Here is a 23,390-nt window from a genome sequence, read left to right as displayed (position 1 = left end):
ATTTGTCTCTGTTAATGAATGCTGTAGCTGGTTTTTCAGCACCTGAAACCAAAACGTATGAGTCAATTTTGCTCTGGATGTGAGGCAGGCCTGCTATTGATACAATGGCTAAAGTTCTCTTGCATTAGTAGAGAAGGTGAACATTTAAGAACAGGTATTTTGGCAGTGATTTGAGGACTAGGGAGATGTGACTGTAACCCCCAAAATTATTTTGGGAAGATCCAGTGGAGAAGATCTGCAATGACTTAGGCTGTCACATATGGATCGCCCTGAGCTCTGTGGGTAGATTGTCCCGAAAAGTTGCTGCAGGGACTGAAACAGTTTCCTTTGGCCCAACAGACCAATAGCTCTGCAATGATGGGCCGAGTGCACCTCATCTGTCTTCCAACAGGGCTGGTGACTGCTCTACACTGAGTCTTATCCTGGAAATCTTCCTTCATTCAAATTAACCCAGCAACAATGGAAGCAAACTGATGGTGAAAAGGCTAGAAATTTAGAAATATGTGATATTGAGACAGCAAAGTCTCCTGGATAATCAGAACTACAAATAAATGTTGGTGATCCACTTGCCTGCAGCTGGATATCCATTATTTAGAGCCCAATGTCTTAGGGCTCAACTGCCCCTTCAGACTGTTCTTAGGTTTTTCTTTTGGCCTATGACCGACACTTCTAAATCACAGAGCAGTGTGTTTGGGATGTCAGTATGCAGGAGTGTGCATCCCACATCCACTTCAGTTCAGATGCATGGGCAGGGTTAAAATCTGGTCTACTCTAAATAGCATAATTTTAGACCATAAGACAGAGGAGCAGAATTAGGCCATTCAGCCCATTGATTCTATTCCACCATTTCATCATGGCTGATCCATTTCCCTCTTAACCCCATTCTCATGCTTTCTCACCGTAACCTTTCAGGCACTAACTAATTAAGAACCTAACAATCTGCACCTTAAATACACCCAATGACCTGGCCTCCACTGCTGCCTGTGATAACAAATTCCACAGATTCACCACCATCTAGGATCCTCTTCATATCCTTTCTAAATGAACATCCCTCTATTTTGAGACTGTGTCCCCCGGTCCTAGACTTACCCCACCATAGGAAACATTCTCTCCAGATCCACTCTCTCTAGGCCTTTCAACATTCAATAGGTTTCAATGAGATCCTCCTCATTCTTTTAAAATTACAGTGAGTAAAGTCCCAAAGCCATCAATCGCTCCTCGTATGATAAGCTTTTCATTCCCACAATCATTCTCTGAACCCTCTCCAATGTCAGCACATCCTTTCCAAATAAGGGGCCCAAAACTGCTCACAGTACTCCAAGTGAGGCCTCGCCGGTGCCTTATAATGCCTCAGCATTACGTCCTTGTGTTTATATTCTAGTCCTCCATTATGAATTTTAACATTGCACTTGTCTTCCTCTCCTCCAGCTCCACCTGCAGTTTAACTTTTAGAGAACCCTGCATGAGGACTCCCAAGTCCCTTTGCACCTTGGATTTTTGAGTTTTCTCCTCACTTAGAAAATAGTTTGTTTTTATTCCTTCTACCAAAGTGCATGACCATATACTTCCTGACACTATATTCCATCTGCTACATCTTTGCCCATTCTCCTAATTTGTCCAAGTCCTTCGGCAGGCTCCCTGCTTCCTCAACACTATCTACCTCTCCACCTACCTTCGTATCATCCGCAAACTTGGCCACAAAACCATCAATTCTGTCATCCAAATATTGACGTACAATATAAAAAGAATCGGTCCCAACACCGGCCAATGCAGAACACCACTAGTCACCAGCAGCCAATCAGAAAAGGCTCCCTTTATTCCCACACTTTGCCTCCTGCCAATCAGCCAATGCTTTATCCCAGCTGTCCCCAACCACCGGGCCGCGGACCGGTACCGGGCTGCAAAACATATGCTACCAGGCCGTGAGGAAACGATGTGAATCAGCTGCACTTTTCCTCATTCCCTGTCACGCACTGTTGAACTTGAACACAGGGTTGCCAACTGTCCCATATTTGCCGGGACATCCCGTATATTGGGCTAAATTGGTTTGTCCCATATGGGACCGCCCTTGTCCCGTATTTCCCCTGCTAATGTAGAGCATTCCTATGAAACCTTTCGTGCCAAAATGGCATAAAGCACAGAAGCAATCACCATTAATTTATATGGGAAAAATTTTTGAGTGTTCCCAGACCCAAAAAATAACCTACCAAATCATACCAAATAACACATAAAACCTAAAATAACACTAACATATAGTAAAAGCAGGAATGATATGATAAATACACAGCCTATATAAAGTAGAAATAATGTATTACAGTGTAGTCGGGAAGATTAAGCCAATACTGACTTGTGGAGAAAAAATCGGCACATACACACATGCTCACACAGGTGACCGCGCAAGGCTTCATGATCATGGTAGTCTTTCTCTGGGTAAACACAAGTGTCCCGTCAACACACACAAAATGCTGGTGGAACACAGCAGGCCAGGTAGCATCTATAGGAAGAGGTACAGTCGACGTTTCAGGCCGGGACCCTTCATCAGGATTTGACTGCTACTTTTGTCCCTTATTTGGGAGAGAGAATGTTGGCAACCCTAACTGTAAAAGACATGTTGAGGTGAGTTTAACCCTACTTGAACACATACCCCGCCCCCCCCCCCCCAGTCGGCCGGTCTGCAAGAATATTGTCAATATTAAACCGGTCCACAGTGCAAAAAAGGTTGGGGACCCCTGCTTTATCCATGCCAGTATCTTTCCTGTAATACATGGGCTCCTATCTTGTTAAGCAAACATGTGTTGCACCTTGTCAAACATCTTCTGAAAATCTAAATACACAACATTCAACGATTTTCCTTTGTCTATCCTGCTTGTTACTTCCTGAAAGAATTAGCAAGATTTTCCCTTAAGGAAACTATGCTGACTTTGGCTTATTTTATCAAGTGCTTCTACATACCCCGAAAGCACATCCCTAACAATCAACTCCAATATCTTCTCAACCAATGAGGTCAGGCTAACTGGCCTACAACTTCCTTTCTTCTGCCTCCCTCCCTTCTTGAAAAGTGGAGTGACATTTGCAATTTTATTTCTTGCATGCCATACTCTATTTGTTTTCATGAACTTTCATTTCAGTAAGTCCACACATCTGAATCATATTTTACAGAGGCATCCTGCAGAAATGATATAATATAATTATCATCATGATCCTTTGGAAGTTTGTTAACTGAATGAAACAATCTGTTCTTGAAGGACTTGTTAATGGGTCACAGCGAAGCCTAAATTAAAAACAGACTTGTTTGTTTTGTGGCTCATTCCATTTCCCTTCCAGCTTTCAAGACTATTTTGAAAGTTCTTGCAGAGGTATTGTAATTTTATTCAAAGCTGAATTGTAAAAGCAGTTGAATCAAACCAAACACATACAATCTTTCAAGTTTATGCTTTGCAATGTAAGCACATTAAAACTTTATTTATAAGATTTTTTTTTCAAGTGTTGCAAATATTTAGCCTCCATTACAACTTTGTACTGTTTGCCTATGTTTGACCTAAATCTCGCTAAACCTTTCCTACCCATGTACCTGTCCAAAAGCCTATTAAACGTTGCTATTGTACCTGCCTCAACCACGCCCTCTGACAGCTTGTTCCATATACACCGACCCTCTATATAACAAAATTTCCCTTCAGGTCCATTTTAAATCTTCCCCTTCTTACGTTAAAACTATGCCATCTAGTTTTTTTTATTCCACAATCCTTTGGAAAGGACTATGTCCCTCATAATTTTATACACCTCTAGAAAGTCACCCATCAGTCTCATATGCTCCATATAAAGTCCTAGCCTTCCCTATAGCTCAGGCCATTGAGTCCTGGCTTCATTCTCATAAATCTTCCTTGCACCCTTTTCAGCTCTGTGATGGTCATCAAAACTGTACACAATGTTCCAGTGCAGCCTGACCAACATCTCTTACAACAGCAACATAATATCCCAACTCCAATACTCAATGTCCTGACTGATGAGAGCCAGCATGCCACGTTCTTTCTTCAACACTCTGTGATGGCACTTTCAACAAGCCAAGCACTTGTACTCCTAGGTTCCTCTTCTATAATGTTCCCCACATCCCTACCATTCACTGTGAAAGTCCCATCCTGGTTTGACTTACAAAAATACAACACCTTGCACTTATCTGAATTGAACTCTACGAGCCATTCCACGGCTCACTTAAATAGCTACCAAGATCAATTTTTGGTATCCTTCTTCACCGTCTATGCCATAATCTATTTTAATGTCATCTGCAAACCTGCAAGCATGACTTGTTAATTCTCATCCAAATCATCTATATAAATAAAAAAAGAAACAATGAGCATAGCACTGATCCTCGTGGCACATCATTAGTCACAGGCCTCCAGACCTTCCACCATCACCCTTGGCTTACTACCATAAAGTCAATTATGTATCCACTTAGCCAGCTCCCCCTGGATCCCCTGTGATCTAACATTCTAGTCTAGCTTCCAAAGGGAACCTTGTTAAAGTTCTTGCTGAAGTCCATATAGATAATATCCACTGCCCCAATGCCCTGTCCTCACTAATCTGCTTAGTTGCCTCTTTCAAGAAATGCTTAACAGATTTGTGAGACACGATTTCCTCAATCTGGAGAGCATGCCTTATGGAAATAGGTTGAGTAAACTTGGCCTTTTCTCCTTGCAGCAATGGAGAATGAGAGGTGACCTGATAGAGGTGTTTAAGATGTTGAGAGACATTGATCATGTGGATAGCCAGAGGCTTTTTTCCCAGGGCTGAAATGGCCAACATGAGAGGGCATAGTTTTAAGGGGCTTGGAAGTAGGTACAGAGGGGAATGTCAGGGGTATATTTTTCACACAGAGAGTGGTAGGTGCGTGGAACGGACTGCCAGTGATGGTGGTGGGGGCAGATACAACAGGGTCTTTTAAGAAACTCTTGGATAGGTACATGGAGCTTAGAAAACTAGAGGGCTATACGGTAGGGAATTTCTAGGCAGTTTCTAGAGTAGGTTACATGGTCGGCACAACATTGCGGGCCGAAGAGCCTGTAATGTGCTGTAGATATCTACGTTCTGTGTTTTGCATAGACACAACGCCATGCTGAATATCCATAAATAGTCCTTGTTCTATCCAAATGCAAGTAGATCCTGTCCCTCAGAATCGCTGCCAGTAACTTACCCACCACTGATGTCAGGTTCATTGGTCTGTAGTTCTCTAATTTGACTTGGCTGCTCTTCTTAAATAATGGTGCCTTATTACCCACCCTCCTGTCATCCAGGAGGTCATCTGTGGTTAAAGTTGATGCAAATATCTCTGATATTTCTTCCCCAATTTCTTCCTTAGCTTCTCACCAGGTCTGAGGATGGTCTTGGTCAGGCCCTGGGGATTTATACACTTTATCATGCCTTAAGACTGCCAATATCTCGTCTTTGGTCATTCGTATTGGTGCAAGACAACATGGCTTGTTTGCCTCAATTCCATAACTTCCATGGTCTTCTCCATAGTAAAAACTGATGGAAATTTTCATTAATCTGATCCTTCTTCTACATCTGCACATCCAGATGGAAATGCTGGTCCTTAGGGGCACCTACTCTCTCCCCAGCCACCCTCCTACACTTAATGTACCTGTGGAATCTCACGGGATTTTCCTTGACCTTGTCTTTGTCTGCCAGGTGTCCTCTTTGCACCCTGATGATTTCCCCCTTGGGTGTACATTTTCCTCCTAACTGTGTGGATGAAGCTTTCAACAAGTTGGCTGGAGTCTGAGTTGGAGGCAGGGAGTGGAAATAGAGACTCTTTGTAATGTGGGACCGAAGTTTAGCTTGGAACAAGGTGGAATGCCGGAGAACTTTAAACAGTGACCAAAGAGAGAATTTGTGCCAGAGACCAGATTATATCATCATCCTGTGGATATTTAGCCAGGTGGCAATACAGCCCGTTGACAAATAATTCTGGGTGAAGTAGTCCAAGTGCACTGTATTAAGAAGTGTAAGAAATATAGAGCTGAGTTGTAGTTAACATGCATTTGGAAGCTACCAACATCGATGAATCGTTGTTGAAACTGTGGTGTGCCAGTTACAACAGCACTTGGGGTAAGTGTCATTGTCAGGTATTGAGATATTAGGGCAGAAAAATCAAAAGACTGGTCAAGGAGCATCAAGGACTGGTCAAAGAGGGAAAATGAGCTTTTAAAAAAGCCAGTTAGGTTCAGGCACAGAATTCCAGAGATCTGCATCAAAGCATGAGCACCTACAGAGGAGTAGCTTGAAGATTATCCAAAAGGACAGTTCATCATGATGTGCCTTGTGGATGGCAAGTGAGATAGGGAATAATTTCCCACATGCTGTTGTAGTGGCAGTACCTACAGTACATGGTTGGTCTGTAACTTTTGTGGTTAATGATATGCCCAATCCTTCCTCCAGGGGATTGTTGGTGTGAGGTGCAGAGATGTCAATATCAGAGGCTAATCATAAAGGTCTGATTAAGATTAAGATAAAGCTTAGTTATGTTAATTCTCCAGGTTTTAAAATATTCATTCCTCCTTCCAAATCAGCACACTTGTCTCAAAGTTAAACAACTACATTTTAGATTAGGGAATCAGCAAATGAAAATCAGGAAAAATGTACTGTAATTCCAATCCTGAATGAACATTCAAGGGAACTTGCATGGAATGTTAACTAATAGAATCACCAAATATGCATTTTATTAAAAATGTAGTAACCATAATTCTCCACATCAACTTTTGATCTCTCAATCTGTCTAATCAATGACTTTTCACTTCATTTGCAATTTCTCTGCAAATGCACTGCAGTCTCTCTGTAACTGTGACACTACCTTCTGCATTCTGTTTGTTTTCTTTTGTGCTAACTCGATGCCGTTTTGCCTGAATGATCTGTCTAGATGGCATGTAACAAAATCTTTTCACTGTATCTCAGTACATGTAACAATAATAAACATCACCGATCACAAACATCAAGATAAGCATTAGAATAAAACAAAACATCAAAAGAATTACATACTTCAAAACATAACTTGCTCTTTTGCCTATCATGTCTGACAACACAGTTAACTCCAAAGCTGTTGAAGGGCATCAGCCTGAAATGTCAACTCTATTTCTCTCCACAGGTGCAGCATGACTTGCTAAGTTCCTGTAGCATTTTGCTCTAGATTTCCAGCGTCTGCAGAATCTCTTGTGTTTATGGACACACAGTTAAATGGTTTTTTTTGATTTTTTTTAATACGTTGTTAGATTTTATTTCAATTTCACATGTCACTTCTGCCTTGGTGTCTCAAAAGCCTCGGCTTTCACTTCATGGTTTTGCCCAGCAGAGCCAAATGCAGTTACTGATTGTGCATGGGTCTTAACTTTGTGTAATGAGCACCATTTGTCATTAGCTTTATGAGTGTAAAATGGAGAATGTCTTGTGTATTCTGGAGAGAGTTATGTCATCAACTATTCTAAAGATACTGTATCTGCGAGTTTTAATTATCCTCCAAAATTTCATACTTAAGTCTAAAAACGTGCTTCAAATATAAGATATAAAACTCTAGAGGGAGGTAACAGAAGCTCACCAGATCAATACTTGAGTTGGAGATATTGCCTAATGAATATAGATTAGGTTTACTGGTTAGAATTCAAAAGTATGAAGGAGGAACCAAATGAAAATTACAAAACTCTAAAAGAGCTAGATGTATCAGGATAAAACTAAAGGGCAATATTTGGGGTATAATATATTATCTTGGATTGAAAATGACCTGAAAACCTTCTGAGAATTCGGCAATCCATATCCACTGGTTTTCCTTCATGTATTCGACCAGTTATAACCTCAAACAAAAACTCCAAAAAGATGTCGATGGTGATTGCCTTCCAGAAATCAATGTCTTACTTACTGAGAGAGCCAGCACAGTATTGGCCCAACGAGCCCTCGCCACCCAAACTACATCCATGCAACTAATTAACCTGCTATCCTTATGCCTTTGGAATTTGGGAGGAAATCAGATCACCCGGAGGAAACCTATGCGGTCACGGGAACGATGTACAGACAGCAGTGGAGTTGAACCCTGATCACTGGTGCTGTAACAGCATCGTACTAACCGCTACACTACCTTGCTGCCAAGTTGATTTGTCTAATCTTGTTGCTATTTTCCAAGTGTTCTGTATACTTTTGTTTGCCAATTTCCCACCAATGATGAATACTGATGAGTGCTCACCAATATAGCACTATGTACCGAGAGAGATGCATCGTGACACCACTGTTTAACCAAGAGCCTGATGTGAACTGTGCTCTCCCCGCTGTTCCACTGGGAGCCTGGTTGAGATCTCGGCCATTTCCTGGTACTCCAGCTGCAATAGGAAGGTTAAGTGCTCTGATTACTGCAAGGCTCAGTCGAAGTGAGGCACTGAGGGAACGTACAAAGGCTGCCTGTGATCTGATCAAAAGTCGCGACCCCTCAGGGTTGAGATGTGGGCTCCACGCTGCACCCTAGCCAGCATGTGAGCGTGCGCGCCACGTGTCGACAGATCACCCTGATCCTGCAGTCTGCCTTCTAATCAGAATCAGGCTTATTATCACTGATGTATGTCATGAAATTTGTTATTCTGCAGCAGTTGTACAGAGCAAGGCATAAAAAATTATTATAAGTCATAATAAGAAATGAAATAAACAAATAGTGCGAAAGAGGAAGAGCGAGGTAGTGTTCATGGACCATTCAGAAATCTGATGGCGGAGGGGAAGAAGCTGTTGAGTGTGCATCTTCAGGCTCCTGTACCTCTCCCTAATATTAGCAATGAGAAGAGGACGTGCCCTGGATGGTGATGATCCTTAATAATGGATGCTGCCTTTTGAAGATTCCTTGACGTTGGGAAGTTTGTACCCGTGATAGAGATGGTTTGAGTCTACAACCTCTGGCTGGATAAGATAGAAGCTGTTGCCTTCTCCTCCCTTTGTGCAGTTACACAGCTCACCCCAGTGACCACTGGTGAGCATGTGACCAAAGTTTCCGGGCTCTGACTGCTTGCCTGACACTGGCAGCCTCTGTGCAGTGATCCAGTGGCTCACTCCATTCCATGCCCTCAGAGGATGAGCTCACTGTTTCACTGTGGCGGGAGCACTGGCAGAGGATTCATGCCAGGTTTTAGGCACTGGAACACCCAGCCAGTAAACATTTTCTGAAAGTATGAGTGAGGTGAGTATGTACCGATGGGTGCCTGTACTCTGTCAGATTGTTCTTTAACTACAGCAGCCTGTATCTTAGGAAGGAGTCTTTCACTGTCAAAGCTTAGACTGATGCCAATGTTTTCTTTCTGTTTCATTTCCTGTTTTATTAACTACGTATTTACTATCTCATGCGGACAAGAGTAGGTAGATATGATGCTCCTGTCCTAGAAGGACATATGTTGCATTTTAAGACAAGCCGGCAGCCTCCATGGCAAACTTACACAGAAGTGTAAGTTACCAGGCCTATTCACGGTTTGCCGTGGTGTAACATGCACCAGCAGTGGTATATAAACCACTACATTCCTGTTATAAAATGCCATTAATAGTGAATAGAAGATTGAACTGCCTTGTATTTCCTTGTGCCGAATTATTAAAAATCTGCAGTTGTCTCACTTCACTGGCTCTCTATTTCTGAGCAAGTCTGCCTAAGATTCCATTTTATGCTTCCTTACTCACTCAGATATTTTAGTGTAGTTCGCGTGCTGCAGCAATATTTGAAAAGCAATAGCAAGCTTTAATGTAGTTAATTTACTGTTCAATTTAATTTGCCCACTTATCCCTGAGTGACTAGTTCCTTCAAGAATGCTGGGACAGTGAGCAAATCATTCCATAGCTTAGGCAGAGAGCTTGTGTTGAAAATTACAAATAAGCAGAACCACAAGATTGGTCTTGCCCAAGGAAGATGTTAAATTCACTTTTTATTGCCTCTTTAAATACTGTAAAAATTTTGCAATTTTGCCTTGTATGTATGCTGAATATTATTTTGCAGTCATTTTTCTTATCTTCTCACTACTTTATTCTGATGAAAGATAAGTTCTGGAATCCCCCTTGCTTGCTATTCTTTCTTCTATCCAACAGTACTTATCAGAATGTTTTTGATTTAATGAGTATTTTAAAAGTTCAGCTGCCTGCAGTTAGCCCTTGTCATAATGAAATGTTTGTGCTTTTGGATCCAATGCAGCGATTTTCAGGTAAATAAAATGCAGCTGTGTAGTTAGTCTGTATCTCTGAAATGTTTACTTGAGGAGTTCTCAGAATGAACTTACAGTAGTTTAGGGAGAATATGTTCAGAAATCAATTTAAAACGGGAGTGAAGCATAAAAGTATATTCTATAATATTCTATATTGTACTATAGGATGGGCATTGCAATAAATTTTCCAAACATTTTTCTACCGTCTCAGGATTGACACCTTATAAATTTTGTTAGTATGTTTGACTACGTAAGTCCAGCCTACAGCATTAGGGCTGGCAAACAGTGTGAGACCAAAATTAAAATTTGTGTTCTGAACTAGAGGAACTGAAGAACAGAAGATGGTAGCATTAGTCCTTTTGTGAAAGGCAAAACCTGCTGCTTCATATTGTCATGGAAGCAGTGGATGTCTTTGGTGGTGGGGGGAGTGTGATTTACAAAGATTATGGGACTGACTCAGATGTGCTTCTAATTCAAAGCAAAAGGGCCAGGAAATTTGGGATAATCACCATCCAGGCTATCATGAAATATTGGTACCTGCCATTCAGTCTACATTCCATGCATGCATTAAGGAGGCTGAGATTTGTTGTAGCAAACATACTCATAGCGTTTTCATGAGAAATTTTGAACAAAGGGATATGTCACCTGGGTTTACAGTAGAAAGGATCAAGGCAAAGGGTACAAGTGAACTATCCTACCAGGGGCATTAACGTGCATCTAGTGTCAGTGCATTATGTAGGTCTGTTCCTCCCACCTCACCACCTGCTATTGCACTGGTCCTGTATTCACTCACTTCACAGAAAGTGGCTCTTTTTGAAGTCAATAAAAAACCCCCAGCATTTCTGATTCATGAGTATTCTTAACTCACTTCCTGCAGATATAAGAACCATAAAATATAGAAGCAGAATTAGGTCATTTGGCCCATTGAGTCTGCTCCACCATTTCATCATGGCTGATCCAATTTTCCTCTCAGCCCCAATCTCCTGTCTTCTCCCTGTATCCCTTCATGCCCTGACCAATCAAGAATCTGTCAACCTCTGCCTTAAATAAACATGAAGATTTGGCCTCCACAGCTGCATGTGGCAAAGGATTCCACAGATTCACCACCCTCTGGCTAAAGAAATTCCTCCATATCTCTGTTCAAAAAGGATGCTCCTCTATCCTGAGGCTGTGTCCTCTGGTCTAAGGCTCTCCCACCATAGAAAACATCCTCTCCACATCCACTTTATCAAGAATTTTCACCATTCGACAGCTTTCAATGAGGTCATCCCTCATTCTTCTGAATTCCAGTGAATACAGGCCAGAGCCATCAAATGCTATTCATATGACAAGCCATCAAATCCTGGGATGATTTTCATGATTCTCCTTTGAACCCTCTCCAGTTTCAGTGCTTTCTTTCTAAAAGAAGGGGCCCAAAACTGCACACAATACTCCAAGTGGGGTCTCACCAGTGCTTTATAAAGTTTCAACATCACGTCCTTGCTTTTATATTCTAGTCCTCTTGAACTGAATGCTAACATTGCATTTGCCTTCCTCACCACAAATACAACCTACAAATTAGCCTTTAGGGAATCCTGGACAAAGACCCATTGTGCCTCAGTTTTTTGTATTTTTTCTCCATTTAGAAAATAATCAACCCTTCCATTTCTTCTATCAATCGTATACTTCTTGAAACTGTATTCCATCAGCCACTTCTTTGCACAATCTCCTAATCTGTCCAAGTCAGTATCAGAATCAGGTTTATGTCGCGAAATTTAGTGGTAGCAGTACAATGCAATACATGATAATATAGAAGAATAAATAAATAAGTTACTTGTATATACATATATTTCTGTATATTAAATAGTTAAATTAAAAATAGTGCAAAACAGAAGTAATAAAAGGGTAGTGAGGTAGTGTTCAATGTCCATTTAGGAATCGGATGGCAGATGGGAAGAAACTGTTCCTGAATCGCTGAGTGTGTGCCTTCAGGCCTCTGTACCTCCTACCCAATGGTAACAGTGAGAAACGTACAGGCTGTGGGTGATGGAAGTCCTTAATGATGGATGCTCATCTGGTCCTTCTGTAAGCACTCTTCTTCCTTAAAACTACCAGCCCCTTCACCTATCTTAGTATCATTTGTAAACTTTGCAACAAAGTCATCAATTCCATCATCCAAATCATTGACATGTGACATGAAAATAATCGGTCCCAACACTGACCCCTGTAGAACACCACTAGTCACCGGCAGCCAACCAGAAAAGGCTCCCCTTATTCCCACTCTTTGCCTCCTGCCAATCAGCCACTGCTTTATCTATGCTAGAATCTTTCCTGTAATGACTCGTTAAATAATGTAGCTTGTTAAGCAGCCTCATGTAGAACCATAGAACACTACAGCACAGAAAACAGGCCATTCAGCCCTTCTAGTCTGTGCAGAAACTTTACTCCGCTAGTCCCATTGATCTGCACCCTCCAGACCTCTCCCATCCATGTATCTATCCAATTTATTCTTAAAACTTCAGAGTGAGCCCACATTTACCACGTCAGATGGCAGCTCATTCCACACTCCCACCACTCTCTGAGTGAAGAGTTTCTCCCTAATATTCCCCCTAAACCTTTCCCCTTGTCAAAGGCCTTCTGAAAATCCAAGTACACAACATCAACCAATTCTCCTTTGTCTATCCTGCTTGTTATTTCTTCCAAGAACTCCAACAGATTTGTCAGGCAAGATTTTCCCTTGAGGAAAGCATGCTGATTACAGCCCATTTTATCATGACCCTCCAAGTACTCCTAAACCACATCCTTAACAATTGACTCCAACATGAGGTTAAACAAACTAGCCTGTAATTTCCTTTCTTCCGCCTCTCTCCCTTCTTGAAGAGTGGAGTGATATTTGCAATTTTCTAGTCTTCTGTAACCATTCCAGAATTTAGTGATTTTTGAAAGATCATTACTAATGCCTCCACAATCTCTCCAGTCACCTCTTTCAAAACCCGGGAGTGGACACCATCTGCTTCAAATGAGTTATCTTCCTTCAGACCTTTCAGTTTCCCAAGAACCTTCTCCCTAGTTATGGTAACTTCATACGCTACATGACCCCTGACACCTGGAACTTCCACCATACTGCTGGTGTCTTCCAGAGTGAAGACTGATGCAAAATACTTATTCAATTCATCTGCTGTCCCCAGTACGACCTCTCTGGCATCATTTTCCAGTGGTCCAATATCAGCTCTCACCTCTCTTACACTTTATGTACCTGAAGAAACTTTTGGTATCTTCTTTAATATTATTGGCTAGTTTACTTTCATATTCCATCTTTACCTTCTTAATGACATCTTAGTTACAGTCTGTTAGTATTGAAAGCTTCCCAATCCTCGAACTTCCCACTAATTTTTGCTCTATTATATTCCCTTTGCCTTTTATGTTGGCTTCAACTTACTTTGTTAGCCACGATTGTGTCATTCTGCTTTTAGAATACTTCTTCCTCTTTGGGATGTATATATCCTGTGACTTCCAATTTGCTTCTGGAAATTCCAGCCACTGCTCTTCTGCCATCATCCCTGCCAGTGTTCTTTTCCAGTCAATTCTGGCCAGCTCCTCTCTCATGCCTCTGTAATTCCCTTTATTCCACTGTAATACTGATACATCCCACTTTAGCTTCTCCTTCTCAAATTTCAGGGTGAATTCAATCATATTGTATAAAATGCTGGAGTAACTCAGGAGGTCAGGCAGCATCTATGGAAAAGAGTACAGTTGATGTTTCAGGCTGAGACCATTCATCAGGACTGGAGAAAAAAAAATGAGGAGTCGGAGTAAGAAGGTGGGGGGGGAAGAAACACAAGGTGAAAGGTGAAACCGAAAGGGGGGAGGGGTGAAGTAAAGAGCTGAGATGTCAATTGGTGAAAGAGATAATGGGCTGGAGAAGGGGGAATCTGATAGGAGAAAACACAAGGTGATGGAAGAAAGGGGAGAAGTATCAGAGGGAGGTGATGAGCAGGTAAGGAGATAAGGTGAGAGAGGGAAACAGGAATGGGAATGGTGAAGGAGAGTTGGGGGTGGAAGGGCGGCAATACCAGAAGTTCGAGAAATCGGTTTCATGCCATCAGTTGAAGGCCACCCAGACAGAATACAAGGTGTTTCTCCTCCAACCTGACTGTGGCCTCATTGCAACAGTAGAGGAGGCCATGGACAGTCATGTCGGAATGGAAATGGGAAGTGAAATTATAAAGGGTGGCCACTGGGAGATCCCACTTTTTCTGGCGGATGGAGCATAGGTGCTCAGTCTCCCAATGCTTGTTGTGTTTCACCAATATACAGCAGGCCACACTGGGAGCACCAGATAGAGTAACAACCCCAGCAGTCATAGCCATACTTTATTGATCCCGAGGGAAATTGGGTTTCATTACAGTTGCACCAACCAAGAATAGAGTATAAATATAGCAATATAAAACCATAAATAATTAAATAATAATGTGTAAATTATGCCAGATGGAAATAAGTCCAGGACCAGCCTATTGGCTCAGGATGTCTGACCCTCCAAGGGAGGAGTTGTAAAGTTTGATGGCCACAGGCAGAAATGACTTCCTATGACGCTCAGTGTTACATCTCAGTGGAATGAGTCTCTGGCTGAATGTACTCCTGTACCCAACCAGTACACTATGTAGTGGATGGGAGACATTGTCCAAGATGGCATGCAACTTGGACAGCATCCTCTTTTCAGATACAACCGTCAGAGAGCTCACAGATGAAGTTTCACCTCGCCTGGAAGGACTGTTTGGGGCCCTGAATGGTAGTGAAGAAGGAGGTGTAGGGGCAGGTGTAGAATTTGTTCCACTTACAGTAGAGGACCCTAACAGACGGCCTTCTGTATATCGGTGAGACCCGATGTAGATTGGGAGACTGCTTGGCCAAGCATCTATGCTCTGTCTGCCGAAAAAAGTAGGATCTCCCAGTAGCAACCTATTTTAATCCCACTGCCCATTTCCATTCTGACATGTCAGTCCATGGCCTCCCCTGCTGTCGCAATGAGGACACACTCAGGACAACACCTTATATTCTGGGTAGTCTCCAACCTGATGGCATGAACTTCGATTTTTCGAACTTCTGGTAATGCCTCCCCCCTTCACCTGTCCCCATCCCTTTTACCCTCTCTCACCTTACGTTACCTGCTCATCACCTCCCTCTGGTGCTCCTCCCCCTTTTCTCTCTTCCATGACCTTCTGTCCTCTCCTATCAGATTCCTCCTTCTCCAGCCCTGTATCTCTTTCACCAATCAACTTCCCAGCTCTTTACTTCACCGCTCCCCCTCCCCATTTTCACCTCTCACCTTGTGCTTCTTCCTCCCCTCCCTTCACCTCTTACTCTAACTCCTCAACTTTGTTTATCTAGTCCTGATGAAGAATTTTGGCCCGAAATGTCGACTGTACTCTTTTTCATAGATGGAGTTAAGTTCCTCCTGAATTCCTCCAGCATTTTGTGTGTGTTGCTTGGATTTCCAGCACCTACAGATTTTCTGTTGTTCCTTTCCCCGAAGGGTTCTTTTACCTTCAGCTTTCTAATCAATTCCAGTTCGTTACACAACACCCAATCCAGAGTAGCTGATCCCCAAATGGACTCAACCACAAACCGTTCTAAAGAGCCATCTCATTGGCGTTCTAGAAATTTCCCATCTTGTAGATTTTCCCAGTCTACCTGCATATATGCCATGATCAGTATTCTGAGTGGGAAATGGAGACTTGGACAGAATATCAGGCACTGGGGTAGAGGGATACGAGAAGGGTGAGGGGAAATTCGAGGTCAGGTCCAAAGAGAAATTAAAAGGCTGAGGTGAGAATAACGGATTACAGGGAGAAGACAATTGAAATGTGCCAGCAGGATGAGCACATCTGCTCTTCTAGGACTCAAGATTGTTCATTGTCATTCAGCAGGACACAAGTGCAAAGGAGAACAAGATGATTGTTACTCTGGATCCAATGCAGCATAAAAAAACAAAATAAACACAAAACTCAATAAAAACACAATAAATATAAATATGTATTATTAGTTTGTATACAGAGATGGATTGTATGTCCATAAAGTGATGCTAGGTACAGGAGTATCTGTACATAAGGTGACTCTGATAGGAAATGATAAAGTCAGGGTCTGGTATGGTCTCCACACGCGCGTGCGCGTGACCATTTTTTGTAGGAGGACTTCCTCATTTATTGAATGCACCTCGTACTTGCTCATTCAGACAAAGCAGCCTGATGGTGGGGAAAGTCTTGGTAGTGGACAGGGTGTGGGAATTGTCAAAATGGCTATTTTGCATATGTAAATAAAATGCCTAAAGCTTCTTTCGGATCTGGACATGCAACGACCATTTTCCTTTCTCTCCCATGTACCAGTTGATGGCTTCTAGTTGAAATTTGCACAGATTTCATGTTGCCACAGAATGCGAGTTAGTACATGAAATATAAAGCACTGAATAGACTATCTTATGTGTATCAATATGAGCCTGAATCTAATTTGACTCTGAAACTCCCTACGGTTAATCATTACTAATGTTGTAAATAATCATAATAGATCTCCAATTGTGGTTTTCTGACTTGCAATTTGATAATTCAACACATTTTCCAATCAGTCCATTTGGAGTTGATAAATGGTGATGCTAAGAAATTTGAATCTTTTAAAGCTTGGATTGCATAAATTAAACTTATAAACTGCTTTATTTGTAAAGACATTTCTAAGCTGTGCTTTTTTTAAGCTGAACTTCAGATAATTATTTGTGTCTGAACGCAGATTGTTTCCAATGTATGTAGTATTAGCAGAAAGAATGATATGATTATTGTCAACTGAATCTAAATTGTGAAAATATGGAAACATTCTTGTCAGTAGCATTATTTATCTAAGCTTCTTTAAGCTGAGGTTGAATCCTAAAGGTACAAATAATTGAAAATTATAGCCATGTGTCTCTATTTGACTGCTCACAAAACCACATCCCAAATGAGAAGGCTAGAGTTTCAGGTAACCTGCAGTGACATTACTGAAATTGGAGGATGTTTTTGGTGATTATGTTTTTTTAAAAAATCCACTGTTAATTTAAGCAAGAAAATATAAATGTTATTTTGCTTCTGGCATGGGTCCACCCAGCATTCCGTTACTAGCAGTAGTAACTTGAGTCTTCAACCAGCCGCTCAATGGTCAATGGTGCAATAAGAATCAGACGACGAAGAGAAATAACTTCTCAAAGTTTGCGGATGAAGGTTTAAGTTAAAGAACCGATAGAAGTAAAATTAAAACTTGTGTGTTGGCCTTAAATACAATGATTCTGAAAGTCACCCAAAGTATTTCAAACAATCTCTTGAAATCTCACACATCAAGGGAATAGTGAAAGGAGAGTATATTTTAAATAGCTTAAAATCCTTGCTGAGCAGAAATGTTTTTCTACAGCAAATTGCTTGAAACATACCACAAAATTTTCACACTGCAGCATACTTTCCTTGTCATTTATAACATCATTAAGAAAACTGTTCTGCATCAGCATTAGGAAGGACAGGATCACACAGGAAGACTGAAGCAGTTGAATTAAAGCTGCGCATTGGTTTGGGTTATGACAGTGAGGTGAATTCAAGGTTGTTAGACGGGGGAGAAGTGTTTAAAATCATGAACAGGCTAGGCTGTAATGGTGAAGAGCTTGACAACAAGCAGTGGCTTAAAGTGGACCTATCTATAATGGTCTGAACTCTGCACCAGATACCCTCCAACTTAACCAGAAAGGGTCTCCGTTACCCAGCCATTTGAAATTAGGTTAATGAAGGGTGTTTGCACTTATGCGAAAACTGTTCCAAATCAATGTATATATTATGGAAAAGTTGCAGTTTTCCTGACTGGCCTGTATTATGTCCTTGGTGTGTGAGGTGAATGAAATTGATGGCCAATAACTATAATTAACTTGGACCATAAGAACTGATCACCTAAGACTGTGAGTATTTCATATTTCATTCAGCCCTCATGGAATTCTGCTAATTTACATTTTCAGTTAATTTAATCATGGGGCGAAATCCCTTTGGATAACAAGCAATTTTCTAATTATTTTAAAATGAAAACATACATCCCAAAAGGATGACTGCTATTCTGCTCAAGTTTGTACTTGTAAATCGTTGGCATTATAACTGTGGCAGTTTTACTCAGTTCTTGCCTCATATCAGATTTACTAATGTGATTTCTAATTCCCAGCCCAACAAAATTGTTCCAAAGAGGTCACAGTCAGAACTTTTAAAACTTTCTTTTGGGTGGTGGTGGGGGAGGGGGGCTAAGGCTCACTTGTTTATCTTTGAATGTGATTTAATATGGACAATTTTTATACACAATGTCCAACAAGCCATCCAAGATGAGCTGAAGACATCTCTTTACAGCAACATTATACCTTATGCTAAATGCCAATCAATGTCAGGTACTGTATGTTCCCTAATCACCTTGGTGATTTCCCAATTTTGATTACCTGCCTCAGCTGGGATTGCAAAGGGATGTCAGTCTAGTTGGTCAAATTCACTTCAGTTATTTTGTTAACACAGAAACGATCGTAAAATTGGCATTTGAACCAATTCTCCCCATTTCCTACCTCACAGTAGCTGCACTATATACCACATATCCCCAAACACTGTCGCCTTCCCAAAACCAAGGGTATTGATTTCGGAAATGTTGTAGTGTTGGAACACCTGACTGTACATTTATAATCTTCCCCAGGAACAATATTCCGACCTATACTTTCCATGCTGTAGCCCTTATTCCATCAAAGATGGCAGAACTTTAAATCTTCAGCTCTCTATCTGTTTTCAAAGGCCTCTTCAACACATGCTATTTCAATCACAATTTTGGTTTCCTCATTTAATATTCTGCCCAATATCCCATCTTTTCTCAAGGTATTCAGAATGCTTTGCTAGGTTCTGTAGAAGCAACACTAGTTGTCTGTAAAAGCCACAGTTTTCTCAGAACAACCAAGTAAGTTAATTTTCGTGCTACAAAAACATGCAGCAGCAAACGTAATTACTGTTTCGGATTCAATTTCAATTGGAGATATGTCAAGCATCATTTTCTGAAAGGCAAAAACATTTGTATATGATTTCATTGTCGTACATCATTTACTTAATATAAGATAATTATGGGTAAGTGTTTCACTTACCTTATTTTTAATGTTTAGAAGAATTATTCTTTGGCTTTTAACAATGATTTAATGTAATTTATTTTTAACTATTTAAATTTATTTGAACTTTATTTAAATTTGTTCATCCTATTTGCCTGTCAGAGACTTTTAAGTGCCAATCAGCCTTCCACACCTGGAGAAAGGTAACTGGAGGCTGCCACGAACCATGGACAGTGAATCTGGGCAGGGCTCAGACTATATTTTACAATGGTTGTATTTAATTTTAAACCTGCAGTCCATTGATTTTAATGAAGATGCCATCAAATATGTTTCAGGGTGAACCTGGGATGAAAGGTGAAAGTGGAACTCCAGGATTAAATGTAAGTAATAGTTCTTCTGATCACGTTCATTTTCAGGATTATTTAGGGAACCAGAACAACTTGTCAGAAAAAGACATCTGTAATCAGTACCCGTGTAGGTGTTACTTTCTAAAGCCATGTAACATCACTAAGCTTCATCATACACCCTTCTCCAGTCCTTTCTTCTGCTCAGTACCAATTTCAGTGCCCTGCTCACTAAATCTAATCTTTAAGTTATTAAAGGGAGAAGATTTCCTCTGCTGTTGACGTTAATTAGCAATTGACTTAATTGTGAAAATAATAATCTGTTATGGCCGAAGCACATTTCTGTGCACTAGAAATAGCATACATTGTGGTGTCACATCAATCTGAAATTTCACTTTCACATTCTTATAAAGCATTTTACCTTTTGAAAACTCAGTATATCTTAATATGTGTGAAATCTGTTGTAAGGGCACTGTTGTTAAGGATAAGTATTCAGTGGATAGTGCCGAACCCCCTGAGTCTTTTCTTTGAATTGGTTTAAATCACAAAGACAGCATTCTCAATAATGCAACATTAACTCGATCTGGAATGTCAGCTGCCATTAGATGTTCAATTCTGTGCAGTGTGATTTAAACTAACAATTTCTAACACAGAACTCCGACCACTAACGCAAAGCAAACACCAGTTTAGTTATCTCCCCCTCCCCCTCCCACTTTCAAATCTCTTACTAGCTCTTCCTTCAGTTAGTCCTGACGAAGGGTCTCAGTCCGAGCTGCCTGGCCTGCTGCGTTCACCAGCAACTTTGATGTGTGTTACCAGTTTAGTTGAAGCGGACATAAAACTGGAAGAGTCGTCTTTGAAAATTAAGGACTGAAAACCTTGAACCAAGATGCATTTTGTTAAATCATAGACGTTTTTGTTGCCACATTACAATAGTTGCTACACTTTAAAAGGACATCATAAGATTAAAGATAACCTAAGATCATGAATTTTACTGCGGAGATGTAGTTTTTTTCTTAATACACAGACTATACCATAAGTTAAAAATGCATTTTGAATTTGTGATATGTAGAAACATAATCCATATTATTCTTCTAATACATAAACCATCTTTCTCTGTGTTTGACATGTCAAAATCAGTCTATCTGAAAGATATATCCAATTAGATTTGCTTCTCTGATCTTTACCAATCTATAGTTGGTATCCTTCTCAAATATTTATCTGTTATCTTTTTGAAAACGATTGAATCAGTTGCCATAATCTTATCAGACAATGCATTCAAACATTTTTTCTGCTGCAAGATTCTTCAGAAGATTAATCTTGAACTGCAGCAAGGAATAGGCTAATGATATTCTCCCTGCATATTGTGCAAAGCCTGTGTGAGAAACAGCTGGTCTTGCATGCTAATCAGAGGTCTGTTTAGTTACATAACCAATTAGTACTCCAGGCATTTCTCCGAAGAGCCAAAGATAGCAGCTGGACCTCATCAACCCAGTGAAAATTCACTGATCGCCTGTTGTGTGCTGGATGCATTCCTGGCATCAAGCGAGCAAATAGGCTGGCAACTGCACGGAAAGAGGTATGAGATGTGCATTACTGTGGCCCCATATTCTTTGGAAACTTCTCCACTTCCCGCTTGCTGCTGTGCTTGGTGTATTTCTTCTTGCCCGTGTTGAGCCACTTGATCACAGAGATTTTGAGATGATCTCAACCATGCTTGAGCTTTGTGGTTTAAATTGATGTTTCCATGTTGGCTAATTACTACCACTCCTCTGTTACAAACATTTGTGAAAAGTGAAAAAGGTGAAGGAAGAACAAAAGGGGCAATAGACTTTGGAAAAATTCAATAAGCATCTATATGCCTTAAAATTGGAATCTTTACATCAAGTGATCAAGGCAATTTATTGACATGGTTTGTGATTTTAATGGTTTCAAAGCCCCCTTTTTTTAATTACAGGTTTCACCTAATCACACAGATGTTTTGGCCACACCTCCTATTTAATTCTACACCCGTGTGGTTGTACTCCTGATACGATCATTTAAAACTAATATTCAAATCCAATTATGACCTTCTGGTTATTTACATTAATTTATTTAGATACAAGTGGAATAATTATCAGTAAGAGCATCCATAAAAGTACCAGCTTGTCAAAAAATGATTCTAATTCACTAATGCAACTTCATTTGCTCAGGCCTTATGTGACATCAGTGTTACTGATATCCGCGGTGATTATATAATACACACACACACACACACACACACACACACACACACACGTCATCACTGCATGACGCATTTAACCATGTGATGTCTTGTGCACTTGGCAACCGAAAAGCTCAAATGAGCCACATTTTTTAGATTAGATTAGATTATGAGGACACGCAGTCCTCTTTTATTGTCATTTAGTAATGCATGCATTAAGAAATGATACAATATTCCTCCGGTGTGATATCACAAAACACAGGACAGACCAAGACTGAAAAACTAACAAAAACCACATAATTATAACATACTGTTACAACAGTGCAACAATACCATAACTCAATGAAGAACAGGCCATGGCACAGTAAAAAAGTTCAAATTTAGATTAGATTATGAGGACACTCAGTCCTCGTTTATTGTCATTTAGAAATGCATGCATTAAAAAATGATACAACGCTCCTCCAGAATGATATCACAAAAAAACCACAGGACAAACCAAGACTAAAACTTACAAAACTACATAATTATAACATATAGTTACAACAGTGCAAAGCAATACCATAATTTGATAAAGAGCAGACCATGGGCACAGTAAAAAAAAAGTCTGAAAGTCCCGATAGCCTCATCATCTCATGCAGACGGCAGAAGGGAGAAACTCTCCCGGCCATGAACCTCCAAGTGCCGCAAACTTGCCGATGCAGCACCATTGGAAGCACCCGACCGCAGCGGACTCTGAGTCCGTCCGAAAACTTCGAGCCTCCGACCAGCCCCTCCGACACCGAGCACCATCCTCTGCCGAGCGCTTCAACCCCGCCCCGGCCGCCGAGCAACAAGCAAAGCCGAGGACTCGGGGCCTTCCCCTCCGGAGATTCTGGACCACACAGTAACAGCAGCAGCGAAACAGGCATTTCAGAAGTTTCACCAGATGTTCCTCCGTGCTTTCACATCCGTCTCCATCAAATGAGGATTGTGCACGGCACCCTACTTGACAAATAACAGACACCACCACCAGAGTGGCCACTGCAAGCTGCGTCGCGTCGCCATCTTCTCCTCCCTCTTTCTGTGTGTCCTGCATTATAACTTGAAGACTCTGCATGTTCACTATAGACTAAAAAACACCAGGGATACACTGGCAACAAAGGTAAAATGGAAATGAATTGAAGCTGCCAAAAATGACAAGGAGTTGTACAATATTGAATGCAACTATACTGTATACTCATTGTGAGAGGATGAATGGGAAAGCACGCAGTTTGTCACAGAAATTTCAATATATATTCCAGCATTCAACTTCAGGCTTGAATACAGGAGAAACAAAGTGTGAAAATGCTAATCGTGAAACTTGTGTCTACAAAAGCCTGAACAGTCCAAGACAATGGCTCAAAACCAATCTACAAGCTTGTTGTTTATAATAAAGTTCTTATGAATATGAAAAAGGCCTTTCAAGCCTGCCCTGTCATTTAACATGACCATGGCTGATCTGCCCAAAGTCTCAATTCTTGTCTGTGTCAGTTCCTCATAGCCATCAATTCCCTACAAAAGATGAT

General features: G+C 40.9%; 1 protein-coding gene across 1 annotated transcript in view; it reads left to right on the top strand.

Annotated features, from left to right (window-relative positions):
* Positions 1-23,390, top strand: part of LOC134349899 (collagen alpha-1(XXIII) chain-like) — a 165,477-nt gene that overhangs the window by 113,745 nt on the left and 28,342 nt on the right. Inside the window, exon 9 of the mRNA XM_063054862.1 lies at positions 19,635-19,679. Within this exon, the coding sequence (XP_062910932.1) occupies positions 19,635-19,679 (45 nt within the window). The remainder of the gene's footprint in view (positions 1-19,634; positions 19,680-23,390) is intronic.

This window comes from Mobula hypostoma, chromosome 7, assembly GCF_963921235.1.
Source record: "Mobula hypostoma chromosome 7, sMobHyp1.1, whole genome shotgun sequence".
Lineage (NCBI taxonomy): Eukaryota > Metazoa > Chordata > Chondrichthyes > Myliobatiformes > Myliobatidae > Mobula > Mobula hypostoma.
This window is presented reverse-complemented; position numbering and strand designations above follow the sequence as displayed.